Source organism: Dama dama, chromosome 3 (genome assembly GCF_033118175.1).
Source record: "Dama dama isolate Ldn47 chromosome 3, ASM3311817v1, whole genome shotgun sequence".
Classification (NCBI taxonomy): Eukaryota; Metazoa; Chordata; class Mammalia; order Artiodactyla; family Cervidae; genus Dama; species Dama dama.
In genome coordinates this window covers 57628658-57643064 of record NC_083683.1, presented here as the reverse complement: position 1 = coordinate 57643064, position 14407 = coordinate 57628658, and the positions used below count along the sequence as shown (strand labels likewise).

Below are 14407 nucleotides of genomic sequence, written 5' to 3'. Positions count from 1 at the left end.
GAGCCTCGGCGTACCCTGCGCGCTCGCCAAACGCTACCGACCCAGTAGATGCGAGGACAAAGGACGGAGGGGAAGGGCTGCGTCCTCACCTGCAAGACACGGACACCTCCACTCGCGTGGCCGGGATGGCCGCGCTCAGCTGGTTTAAATCCCCGAGGCCCGCGGAGCTGGTGCAGCGGCTGTCCATCTTGAGAGGCGCCGTGGAATCGTCTGGCACCCACATCCAGAGCTCCGGCCGACCCAGGGCACCTAGCCCAGCTCTAGACAAACAGGGCTGGGGATTGAGGGTGGAGGCAGAGGAAGGAGGCGGAGGCAGTTCGCGGAAAGGGGGAGGCAGAGAAGAGGCGGATCTCAGTGCGGAGCCGCGAGGGAACAGGCCCGCAGACGCTGAGGCTGCTGAAGTGGCGCACCCGGCTTTCGGCTTCCCTGCCCCCTCAGCCCGAGCCGAGCACACTCCGCGATCCTTCACTCGCTCTAGGCTTTGGGCTCGGCGGAGCCACTGGGCAGCCTAGCGGGCTTGGGGGCATCAGACACAGACCCCAGCCGTCTAGTAGAACAAACCGCTGGCCGGCTTGGCCAGCGGTTTGTGTTTTCTCTCCGCCTTTTCACACCCACGCCTGTTCCTAAATCCCGCGTCATAAGCCCACCCCTTTCCCGTTTACTGGTGATCCTCATCTCGCCCTCCGAGTCCGCGGAGGTCCCCCCCTACACTGTGCCCGACAGCAGATGAGCCGAATCCTCGCTTCTGGACTGCCCACTCTCGGCCGCTTAAGGGTTGGGGGCAGTGAGACGGACTTCGGGACGATCTGCAACCTTCTCTAGGCAGTGGTAAAGTAACAGATCAATATATGGAGCAAGGCGAGAGCAGCGGAAACCTAAGGTGGAGCGGGGGACGGGGAGATATATTGGGGATTTAAGGGAGCAATCTGGTTTCCCTCTTCCCTCATTTCTTCAGAATAACGGCGGGGAGGAGGGCGGCGCGGGGGTGCTGATGTCTACAATCCTTTTACCGTCTGGACTCTCCTGCGCCTCCTCGCTTCCAAATGCGTGGAAGTTACGCCCTAAAACCTGAAAGTCACAACAAAATAGGACTCCCAACCGGTAAGACCTGAATAAAGCTGGACAGATGAAAACAGAACTAAGCTGGAGTGAGCGCCACGTTTGGGAAACTGTTTCCTGGGAAGGCCAGACTTGTACTAGTACGCAGAAGCTGCAAAAGCCAGAGGAGGTTCCCGCCGCCCGGCTCCTTGGCCGCGATCATTATTACAGGCATGTTCCCTCCTGCCTTGCCAGGTTGCCTGCTTGTCCCTAAACGGTTGCCACCAGGGGGAGACAGAGATCAGCACTCGGAGTATTGCAAAAACAAGAAAGGGGCCAGGGCTGGAGGAGGGACGATGAGTGAGGACAGAGCCATCTTTCTTTACAGCACCAATAACTGAGTTGCCAGCTGGCAAGACTGACTCAGGGGGCAAACCGTTTTTGTGGTTGAGGACCTGCCCTAAGTTGTAATATTTTAATAAACTGGGAGCCACCTGTCTAGAGAATCTATAGAGTTGCAGATGAGGGTGTGTGGGTGCAGTCTTGAGGCTTCATGCTGCCAAGAATCCTTCCCATGTTTCATTCTTGGTTTCCTTTCCTTAGCCGCCCCACCCACCGCTTGTCACCCTTTAGAGTTCTCTGTTCCTCCTTCCCTTTTCCTGTTTGGAGATGCTCCAAAACTCTAGACATTTCCATTATGCTAACCAAAATCAGTTTTGAGGAAGAGGCTTAGGTGTATTTTTTAAGCTAACCGTACTTCTATAGACTTCCCTGGTGGCTCAGACGGTAAAGCATCTGCCTACAATGCGGGAGACCCGGGTTCAATCCCTGGGTCGGGAAGATCTCCTGGAGAAGGAAATGGTAATCCACTCCAGTATTCTTACCTGGAAAATGCCATGGACGGAGAAGCCTGGTAGGCTACAGTCCATGGGGTCTCAAAGAGTCAGACACGACTGAGTGACTTCACTTTCACTTTCATAGAAGCCTATTGAAGAAATAAAAGACCTATTCTGTGTTTAGTAATCATGAAAATATGTTCTTGTAAAATTCTTAATAAAAGCATCTTTTAAAAACATTTTAAGTATTTCAAGAAATGTAGAGTTTATTCTGTGAAGGTTCTTAAAGTTGGCTAGTTATCACTATATAATCATATTCAGATGAACATCTATAATTCTAGAAGAAATGTAAACTGTCATTTTTCTTGTTAGATAAAAGAATCATAGAATTTCATCTTTGATTCTTCTCTATGCATAAAGTTGTCCTGTCAGATTAGTTATTTAAGAACAATACAAAGGTATTTATTGGACACGTATAGGCCATAAGGGATGATTGGAATTTGACTAAGTAATGATGGAGCCAAAGATGGAGAAGCTCTATACAGTCAGCAAAAACGAGACCGGGAGCTGACTGTGGCTCAGATCATGAACTCCTTTTTGCCAAATTCAGACTTAAATTGAAGAAAGTGGGGAAAACTGCTAGACCATTCAGGTATGACCTAAATCAAATCCCTTAGGATTATAGAGTGGAAGTGAGAAATAGATTCAAGGGATTAGATCTGATAGAGTGCCTGATGAACTATGGATAGAGGTTCGTGACATTGTACAGGAGACAGGGATCAAGACCATCCCCAAGAAAAAGAAATGCAAAAAAGCAAAATGGCTGTCTGAGGGGGCCTTACAAATAGCTGTGATAAGAAGAGACGCAAAAGGCAAAGGAGAAAAGGAAAGATATACCCATTTGAATGCAGAGGTGCAAAGAATAGCAAGGAGAGATAAGAAAGACTTCCTCAGTGATGAGTGCAAAGAAAGAGAGGAAAATAATAGAATGGGAAAGACTAGAGATCTCTTCAAGAATATTAGAGATACCAAGGGAACATTTCATGCAAAGATGGCCTCAATAAAGGACAGGAATGGTATGGACCTAAGAGAAGCAGAAGATATTAAGAAGAGGTGGCAAGAATACATGGAAGAACTGTACAAAAAAGATCTTCACGACCCAGATAATCATGATGGTGTGATCACTAACCTAGAGCAAGACATCCTGGAAAGTGAAGTCAAGGGGGCCTTAGGAAGCATCACTACGAACAAAGCTAGTGGAGGTGATGGAATTCCAATTGAGCTATTTCAAATCCTAAAAGATGATGCTGTGAAAGTGGTGCACTCAATATGCCAGCAAATTTGGAAAACTCAGCAGCGGCCACAGGACTGGAAAAAGTCAATTTTCATTACAATCCCAAAAAAAGGCAATGCCAAAGAATGCTCAGACTACTGCACAATTGCACTCATCTCACACGCTAGTAAAGTAATGCTCAAAATTCTCCAAGCCAGACTTCAACAGTACATGAACTGTGAAATTCCAGATGTTCAAGCTGGTTTTAGAAAAGGCAGAGGAACCAGAGATCAAATTGCCAACATCCACTGAATCATTGAAAAAGCAAGAGAGTTCCAGAAAAACATCTACTTCTGCTTCATTGATTACACCAAAACCTTTAACTGTGTGGATCACAATAAACTGTGGAAAATTCTGAAAGAGATGGGAATACCAGACCACCTCATCTGCCTCTTGAGAAATCTGTATGCAGGTCAGGAAGCAGCAGTTAAAACTGGACATGGAACAACAGACTGGTTCCAAATCGGAGAAGGAGTATGTCAAGGCTGTATATTGTCACTGTGATTATTTAACTTATATGCAGAGTATATCACGAGAAACGCTGGGCTGGAGGAAGCACAAGCTGGAATCAAGATTGCCGGGAGAAATAAATAACCTCAGATATGCAGATGATACTACCCTTATGGCAGAAAGTGAAGAGGAGCTAAAAAGCCTCTTGATGAACATGAAAGAGGAGTGTGAAAAAGTTGGCTTAAAGCTCAACATTCAGAAAACTAAGATCATGGCACCCAGTCCCATCACTTCATGGCAAATAGATGGGGAAACAGTGGAAACAGTGGCAGACTTTATTTTGGGGGGTTTCAAAATCACTGCAGATGGTGACTGCAGCCATGAAATTAAAAGATGCTTACTCCTTGGAAGGAAAGTTATGACCAACCTGGATAGCATGTTAAAAAGCAGAGACATTATTTTGCCAACAAAGGTTTGTCTCGTCAAGGCTATGGTTTTTCCAGTAGTCATGTATGGATGTGAGAGTTGGACTATAAAGAAAGCTGAATGCTGAAGAATTGATGCTTTTGAACTGTGGTGTTGGAGAAGACTCTTGAGAGTCCCTTGGATTGCAAGGAGATCCAACCAGTCCATCTTAAAGGAGATCAGTCCTGTGTGTTCATTGGAAGGACTGATGCTGAAGTTGAAGCTCCAATACTTTGGCCACCTGATGCGAAGAGCTGACTCATTTGAAAAGACCCTGTTGCTGGGAAAAATTGAGGGCAGGAGGAAAAGGGGATGACAGAGGATGAGATGGTTGGATGGCATCGCTGACTCGATGGACTTGAGTTTGGGTAAACTCCAGGAGTTGGTGATGGACAGGGAGGCCTGGTGTGCTGCAGTTCATGGGGTCGCAAAAAGTTGGACACGACTGAGTGATTGAACTGAACTGAATGATGGAGTTAAGAAGATGTGATTCAGGTGCTGTGTGGCCAGCAACTGTTGAATGTGTCAAAATTGCTTTGATACATTGAGTTCAAGTGAGAGCTGAACACTCAGGTGGAAAGTACAAGAGTCTTTTGAAGCTATGGTGAAGAAATAGGATTGCTGAGGTTGGAGTCAATGGCTTAGAGTTGAATCCAAGGATATGGATGAACACTCCAGGGAAAAAGGAGAATGAAATGTAAAAATAAGAATCAAGTAGAATGAGTATCTGCCCTGGATGAAAGACAAAGAAGGATCCCACCCAAAAAATGGATAGGGAAGAAGCACTTGAACAAACAGGAAAGAAAAAAGAAAACAAGATAAAGGTACTAAGGAACAGGAAGAAGAGGCTTTCAAGGGAAAAAGACCAACAGGATCATTATAGCAGATCCTGCAGAGGTCACATTACTACCTTGTTTTTTTCTGATGCTGCACTTTCCTCATTCTCTTACTTGGACACTTACCAATATTACAGAATACTAAATATTTTCCGTTATTATTCTAAGTCTATTTTTCAGATTCTTCTGCTGAAATGCTTGCCTTGAGCATGAAGCCCACCCTATTCCAGAAGTCATTAGTCCCAAAACTAAGTATAGAGTAAGGACCTCATTGCTGAGGACCTCACACAGAAGTAAGCTCTCTGGCATTTTATGGCCATAATGTGTAAAGAACTAATGCCTAATTTTCAAACCTTATTTAGACCTTTTTTAGAGCAGGGCAGATAAGCATTAATTAGTATATAGTCAGAGTATACTCTGGTTTCTTACCTGCTTGGACAATTAGAAGGTGCATTAAAATGAATATTTTATTGGAAACTAGAGAAGCATACGAGATAAGTATACAAAACTTAGATATTTAATAATTTAGTAAAATTAACACTTAGCACTTTTTTGGATCTATTTTAAAATAGTTATTTCAATGGAACTTTCCCTAACTGCCTAAGAGGTTTGGGCAAAGTTCTGTAATTCACAAAACTGTTTCATACCTTAACAATTGCTGTTAAATTTACCATGATTTGTCACAGTAAATGGGGTATTTTCTATTCAAATTCAAATAATTAAATCACTGTGTTTCTCAAGTAAGTCTCTTATAATGTTGTAAGTTAATAGAAATAAACATGGGTTTCAGTTTTTAGATACTCAGGAAAAGTTCACATAGACACTGAGGATGATGATTTTGTTTTAAAAAGAGATGATGATTTTGTTTTAAAAAAGAGTTATTTATTCTATGAAAATGTGTTGCGGTTTAGTTTCTGCTTTAATGAAAGATAATTTATGGCATTTTTTAAGCTCCTCTTTAGTTAAAATTCATCCATCAACAGCTATCCAAGGAATCTTAACATTTTAACACTGTAACATATTCCTGTTTTTGCCTATGGATGTTGAGGGACCAAAGCCCCATAAATATATTTGCCAAATAATATTGATGCTGTTAAAGAGATTCATAGTAGGAAATCAGTCCACTGAGACCCACGCATCTTATTGACTGGTGTCAAGCTTTTTTATTTTGAGGGCTTGTTTTGCAAATATAGACAGTAAAATAAAGTAAAGCAATAGCCCATTTAAGTCAAAGCAGCTTATTTAGATGACCTCACAGTGTCCTTGGACTTTTCAAATGCTGCTCTGATCAGTCCATATTACTGAAAATTATCTTGGTGAATGAAGAGATCTGAATCTTACAAAGTCCTACATTTAACTCAGCAATAGTTTTCTAATGAAACAGTTTGAGATGCCCTTTAGAAACACTATTTTAGAGTGTTAAAAGTTCAAATACTTTTTACAAACTCCGTGTTCATGTGTTATACTCTGGAAGTTATTTTATTTTTACAAAAGCAATCAAATAGAATTCAACATTTTAAATTAATTTCCTAAAACAGAAAAAAAATGACCAACATCCCAATAGAAAATAATGAGCAGAGGACAGAAATAATTAGTTCACAGAAAGGAAATAAAATAGCTTAAAAATATATAAAATGATACTTAACCTCACAATTTTAAAAAGGAATTCAACAATAGATGAAGATACTACTCTTTCGTAGTATACAAGTATTGTCAGACTGAGAGACACCCTCATACATTTTTGTTAGAAGTTTAAGTTGTATGACCTTTAAAGAGAACAATGTGATAATAGTTATCCAAGTTAAAAATGGTTTAGTTGGATATCTATTTGATACAATAATGAACTTTAATCCATAACTTATACCATATACAAAAATTACCCAAAATGTATCATATATCTCAATTTAAACCTAATAATTATAAAATTTCTAGAAAAAGACATAAGAGAAAAATTTTACAAGCTTGAGTTACACAAAGATTTCATAGATATAATACAAAATCCTGATCCATAAAAGAACACACTATTACAATGAACTTCAAATTTAAATTTTCCTTTTCTTTGAAAGATATTATGAAGGAAATAAAAAGACAAAGTACCCACTGGGGGAACATTTTACAAAATGTATATATGATCAATAACATACACCCAGAATATATAAGAAACACTCAATATCTATAAGAACTAACAACTTCACCAAAGATTACAAATAGCAAATACGAACATGAAAAAATGCTAAACATTATTGATTAGAAAACTATAAATTAAAACCGCAGTGAGATATCACTACACATTTGTTGAAATGTTGAAGTTAGAGATTTACCATACATAACATTGACAAGGGTCTAGAACACCTGGAACTCTCATATACCGCTGGTGGGAACATAAAATGATATAACAACTTTGGAAAACAGTTTGGTAGTTCCTTAAAAGTTCAACATAGAGAAGTTGATCAAGATGGTAGTGTAGAAGTACATAGAACTCAATTACCTCCGTAAACACATGAAAAATATATCTATGTGTAGAATAAATGTCACTGAAAACTAACTGGAAACTGGCAGAAAGACTCCTTTATAACCAAAGCTGTAAGAAATACCCACACAGAATTGAATAGTAACGGAATAAATGTGATCAGGTTGGGACTTTTTTCCTTGGGAGAGGACTCAGAGTGAAGGGGAAACTATACTTGTGGAGATCTGCCCTTGGGAGTGAGCTATAAGCCACAATAGGATGAGGAGCCCCCGTGGTTTGTTGGAAAGCACCTTAGCAGGAGGGCTTTGGGAATCCTGAACTCTGCTCACGAGGAGCATATGAGCCCTGGCTTGCCACTGAGGCAGAGCAGAGAGGGCAGAATGAGGGCTGTTCCAGTGACTGCCTAGTTTCCCGTGACTTCCCTATGTGTGCCTAAAATTAAACTGAGAGTTCGACTATGGGACACAGAGGGGAATTGGACTGGGGTAGTATCTGAACACCCTGCAGGTGGCCATTGCAGTTGCTTGCACAGATGGAGGTTATAGATGGTCCCAAACTTTGACAGCATCCAGACAGCCAGGGCCCATTCCACATACATTCTGAGAGCCCACACAGGCCCTGCATGCCCTAGAGGACAACGCCCCAAAGGAGTGGCAGCAGTGGAAACTGGGGTCAACTGCTGTGAGATATAAAGGAGACAGGTACAGTGGGTCTGACGTTGCTGGTGGTTGCACAGACTGCACAAGAGAGGCAGACCAAAGCTCTGGCTGAGGCCAGCCCATCACAGCCCATGCCCCGTCACAAGCCAGAAGCCCACATGGACCTCTCTTCCTGCAGCGTCGCTACCCTCTGGTGCAAGGATACTTGGAATCCAAACCTGCCCTTAAGAGGGTGGTAATGATCACTGAACAGACTGGAAGCCTCAATTACATCTGACTGGACCTAGGCCCTTCATTTCCAGGCCCACCACCTACAAAGATGATAGCTGCAAATGTACCCTGAGGAAAGACATGACTCCTATTCATATCAACTCTGGCTCGCATATCAAAAAGATATGAGTACAAGGTGACTGATAAGGATACTCAAATATAAGTACATGCTTAGAAAACACAATTGATAACTGTTTCACTTATATTCAAAGAGACAGAGTTTTGAGTAAAATGAAAAGACTGAGAAGAACTGGTCTCACTTGAAAAAGCAAGAGAAAATCCCAGAAAAAAAATTAAAAAAGAAAATTAATAATGAATGAAACAAAAGTAGAGAATTTACCAGATAAATAATTCAAAGCATTAGAAATGAAAGTTTGTAGTTGCAAGCTGTGTTCTATGCCGGAATTTGTGACCTCTGGAGGAGAGGATTTCGATCTGAGGCCAAAGACCAGGCTTGACCACCCAGAGCTTTTTGTGTAACAGAATTTTATCAAAGTGTAAAAGAGATAGGGAAAGCTTCTGACATAGACATCAGAAGAGGGCAGAAAGAATGTCTGCTTGCTAAATTTTAGCAAGGTGTTTTATGTCTGTTCAGTTCAGTTCAGTCGCTCACTCATATCTGAATCTTTGCGACCCCATGGACCGCAGCACGCCAGGCCTCCCTGTCCATCAGCAACTCCCAAAGTCCACCCAAACCCATGTCCACTGAGTCAGTGATGCCATCCAACTATCTCATCCTCTGCCATCCCCCTCTCCTCCTGCCCTCAATCCTTCCCAGCATCTGGGTCTTTTCAAATGAGTCAGCCCTTCTCATCAGGTGGCCAAAGTATTGGAGTTTCAGCTTCAACATCAGTCCTTCCAATGAACACTTAGGATGGATCTCCTTTCGGATGAACTGGTTGGATCTGCTTGCAGTCTAAGGGACTCTCAAGAGTCTTCTCCAACACCACAGTTCAAAAGCATCAATTCTTCAGCATTCAGCTTTCTTTGTAGTCCAACTCTCACATCCATACATGACCACTGGAAAAACCATAGCTTTGACTAGATGGACTTTTGTTGGCAAAGTAATGTCTCTACTTCCCAATATGTTGTTGTCTAGGTTGTCTATGTGGTTCATAACTTTTCTTCCAAGGAGCAAGAGTCTTTTAATTTCATGGCTGCAGTCACCATCTGCAGTGATTTTGGAGCCCAAAAAACTAAAGTCTCACTGTTTCCAGTGCTTCCCCATATATCTGCCATGAAGTGATGGGACCAGATGCCATGATCTTAGTTTTCTGACTGTTGAGTTTTAAGGCAACGTTTTCACTCTCCTCTTTCACTTTCATCAAGAGCTCTTTAGTTCTTCTTCATTTTCTGCCACAAGGGTGGTGTCATCTACATATCTGAGGTTGTAGATACTTCTCCTGGCAATCTTTATTCCAGCTTGTGCTTCATCCAGTCCAGCATTTCTCATGATGTACTCTGCATATAAGTTATAAGCAGGGTGACAATATACGGCCTTGACATACTCCTTTCCTAATTTGGAACCAGTCTGTTGTTCCATGTCCAGTTCTAACTGCTGCTTCTGGCCTGCATACAGATTTCTCAGGAGGCAGGTTAAGTGGTCTGGTATTCCCATCTCTTTCAGAATTTTCCACAATTTCTTGTGCTCCATACAGTCAAAGGTTTTGGAGTAGTCGATAAAGCAGAAGTAGATATTTTGCTGGAACTCTCTTACTTTTTCAATAATTCAGTGGATGTTGGCAAATTGATCTCTGGTTCCTCTGCCTTTTCTAAATCCAGCTTGAGCGTCTGGAAATTCACGGTTCATGTACTGTTGAAGTCTGACTTGAAGAATTTTGAGCATTACTTTACTAGTGTGTGAGACGAGTGCAATTATGTGGTAGTCTGAGCATTCTTTGGCATTGCCTTTCTTTGGGACTGGAATGAAAATTGACTTTTTCCAGTACTGTGGCCACTGATGAGTTTTCCAGATTTGCTGGCATAGTGAGTGCAGCACTTTCACAGCATCATCTTTCAGGATTTGAAATAGCTCAACTGGAGTTTCATCACCTCCACTAGCTTTGTTTGTAGTGCTGCTTCCTAAGGCCCCCTTGACTTTGCATTCCAGGACTTCTGGCTCTAGGTGAGTGATCATACCATCGTGATTATCTGGGTCATAAAGATCGTTTTTGTATAGCTCATTAACATAGCTTAAGCAAAATGCTTTCATAAGAAAAACTTATTGGTTAGCTCAAGGTTTGAGAAAAGTTAAGTTCATATAGAACCAGATGTTCTGAACCAATAGAGAAGGAAAAAAGAAAAAGTCTGCCACTTGCAGTTTATTTCCTTCTGCTGCTTGGCGACCTCTGGCCTTCCCTACCTGTTAACCCTCTCAGAAACAGGAATGCTAACTGAATTTTGGAAAAGAATAGATAAACACAGTGAGAATTTTAACAAGGAGGTAAAAAAATATATAAAGAATGAGTCAAAATTGAAGAATACAGTAAGTAAAATGGAAAACAGAGTAGAAGGAATAAACAGCAGAGTATATAGAACAGCAGGTGATATAGAACAATACACAAATGATTTGAAATTTAGAATAATGGAAATCACCCAATCAGAATAGTACTAACAAAAGTAACTTTATAAAATGATAGCAGTTTAAATGATGTTTGAGATAACAGGAAACGAACCAACATTTTCATTATAGTGGTTCTAGAAGGCAAGAGAAAGAGAAGGGAGTTGAAAATGAATTTAATGAAATTATGGCTGAAAAATTCTCAACCTGAAGAAGGAAAGAAATATCCAGGTTTAAGAAGCACAGAGGGTCCCAGATAAGATGAACTGAGACAGACTCATGCTAATATATATAATTGAAATGGCAAAGGATAAATATAAAGAGAGATTCTAACAGGCAGCAAGAGAAAAACAAAGAGTTGTATCCAAGGGAGTCCCCATGAGGCTATCAGCTGACTTTTCCACAGAAAATCTGAAGGCTAGAAATGAGTGGCATAATATATTTAAAGTGCCAAAAGGGAAAAATCTACAACTTAGGATACTCTACTGTGACCCCATGGACTGGTTGCCATTTCCTTCTCCAGAGGATCTTCCCAACCCAGGGATCAAACGCGGGTCTCCTGCCTTGTAAGCAGACTATTTACCATCTGAGCCACCAGGGAAGACAGCTATAATTGAAAGAGAGAGAAACAGCTCATCAAACAAGGAAAAACTAAGAGCTCATAAATACTAAATTAACCCTAAAATTGACTCCCCGTGTGGCTCAGTGGTAAAGAATCCACCTGCAATGCAGGAGACTTAGGAGATGTGGGTTCAGTCCCTGGGTCAGAAAGATCCTCTGGAGGAGGGCATGGGAAACAACTCCAGTATTCTTGTCTGGAAAATCCCATGGACAGAGGAGCCTGGCAGGCTATGGTTCATAGGGTCATAAAGAGTTGGTCATGACTGAAGTGACATCATGCACAGAGCACTAAAAGAAATACTAAGTGCTGTTCTCAAAGTGGAAAATAAAAAGCTATAATAAGAGTTAAATATCTATTGAAAAGGCAAAATTTCTCCATGAAAGGCAAATATATAATAAAGGCTGAAGATTGATCACTTAAATAAGATAGTATGAAGTTTAAAGATAAATGCAAAATAAAGTATATCTACAATAATCAGTAAAGGGATAAACATTATAATGTAAAATCAAAACACAAAATGTAGGAGAAGGGGGTAAAAAATGTAGCTTTTTTGGAATATGCTTGAATTTAAAGGAATACCTGTTTGAAACAAATAGACCTAGTTACAGATCCACATAATGAACCCCATAGTAATCACAAATCAAAACCCTACAATAGATAATGCAAAATGAAAAAGAAAGGTGCACAAGAATACAACCAAAGAAAATCATCAAACCACAAGGAAGAAACATAATGATGAAGAAATGAACAGAGAAGAACTACAAAACAAACTGAAAATAAGTAACAAAATGGCAGGTATTGAGAACATACCTATCAATAATTTCTTTAAAAGGCAATGGACTAAATGCTCCAAGCAAAAGATAGAGGATGGTTGATTGAATGAAAAACAAGATCCATCTATATATTGCTCACAGGAGACTCACCTGAGAACTAAAGATTCACAGAGCCTGAGAGTGAGAGCATGGAAAAAGTCATTAGATGGAAATGGAAATAACAAGAAAGTGGGATTAGCAATACTAATAACAGGCAACGTAGACTTTAAAACAAAATCTTTAACAAAAGACAAAGAAGAGTATTATGCTACAGTGAAAGGATCAATACCAAAATAGGATATTACACTGGTTAATATAAATGGACCCAATAAGGAGTACCTAAATATATAAAGCAAATATTGACAGACATTAAGGGGAAAATTGACAACAATACATTAAGAGAAGGGTACTTTAATGACCCACTTAGCTCAATCTACATGTCACCCAGACAGAAAACCAATAAGGCAAATAACAAAATAGATAACAAATAACAAAATAGACCAGTGGACTTAATAGATATCTATAAGACATTTGATCCAAACCAGAAGAATACATATTCTTTTCAAGTGCACAAGGAACATTCTACAGAATAGATCATATGTTATCCCACAAAACGCATCTCAACAAATTTGAGCGGACAGAAATTATATCAAGCATTTTTTTCTGACCACAATGAGTGAAACCAGAAATCAATCACAGGAAAGAAAATGGGAAGAGTACAAATGCCCGTAGACTAAACACTGTAGCACTAGAAAACCAAAGGGCAATGAGGAAGCAAAGAGGAAACCATAAAATACCACAAGACAAATGAAAAGGGAATGCAGCAAAAGTGGTTCAAAAAGGGAAGTTTTAGAATAGCGACTGCAGGCCTACCTCAAAAAAGAAAAAATCCGCTATACAAACCTAACCTTCCAACTAAAGGAATTAGGAAAAGAAAAACAATGAAAGCCCAAAGTCAGCAAGAGAAGGGGAAAAATAAAGATCAGAGAGGAATAAATAAAATAGAAACTAAAATACAACAGAAAATATCAAAGAAACTGAGAGCTCTTCTTAGAAAATATAAACAAATTTGATAAACCATATCCAGGCTCATCAAGAAGGAAAGAGAAGGGACCTGAACAAATAAAACAAGAAATAAAAGAGGGGAAATCACAACCAATACCATAGAGATTTAAAAAAAAAAAAGGGGGAACTATGATTTAACGTAGTTATGCCAATAACTTTTTTTGCAATAAGAATTTTTTAAAGTTATATATCAATAAAATGTACAACCAAAGAGAAACTGGCAGTTTCTTGAAACATACAAGCTGAATCAGGAGGAAATAGACAATCTGAACAAACTGATCACTAGTAGTGGAATTGAATTTGTAGCAAAAATCTTACAAACAAAAGTTCAAAACCACAGACTTCCCTGGTGGTACAGTGGTTAAGAGTCTGCCTTCCAATGCAAGTATTCAAGTTTGATCCCTGGTCAGGGAACTAAGATCCCACATGCCATGGGGCAACAAAGCCCACACATCTCAACTACTGAGCCCATTCACTCAGGAGCCCATGTACCACAACTAGAGAAAGCCCATGTGCATTGACAAAGAGCCTGTGCTTTGCAATAAAAACATAGTGCAGACAAAAGTTTTTTTAAAAAGTTCAATGCCAGATGTCTTCACACGGGAATTCAACTGAACATATAAAGAAGATTTAATACCTATTGCCTACCTATTCAGAAACACTCATTCTTTCTGTAAGGCCACCATTACAATATTTTCTTGGATCTATCTCCTAAGGCAAAATAAGTAAAAGCAAAAATGAGCAAGTGAAACCAGCTTAAATTTAGAAAGTTTGTATGTCAAAGGAAACCATTAATAAAATGAAAAGGCAACCAACTGAATGGGAGAAATTATTTGCAAATCATATAACCAAGTGATTAATATTCAACACATATTAACAGCTCATACATCAAAACCATAAAGAACCTCATTAAGAAATAAGAAGTAGACATTTATTCAAAGAATATATACAGATGGCTAAAAGGTACATGAAAAAAAAGTAAAACCACTAA

The 14407-nt window shown here is 40.1% G+C and overlaps 1 protein-coding gene across 1 annotated transcript in view; it reads right to left on the bottom strand.

The window, feature by feature from the left end:
• CPNE8 (copine 8) overlaps positions 1-592 on the bottom strand; it is a 258489-nt gene extending 257897 nt beyond the window's left edge. Inside the window, exon 1 of the mRNA XM_061129923.1 lies at positions 90-592. Within this exon, the coding sequence (XP_060985906.1) occupies positions 90-223 (134 nt within the window). The 5' untranslated portion in view covers positions 224-592. The remainder of the gene's footprint in view (positions 1-89) is intronic.
• Between the last annotated feature and the right edge of the window lie 13815 nt (positions 593-14407).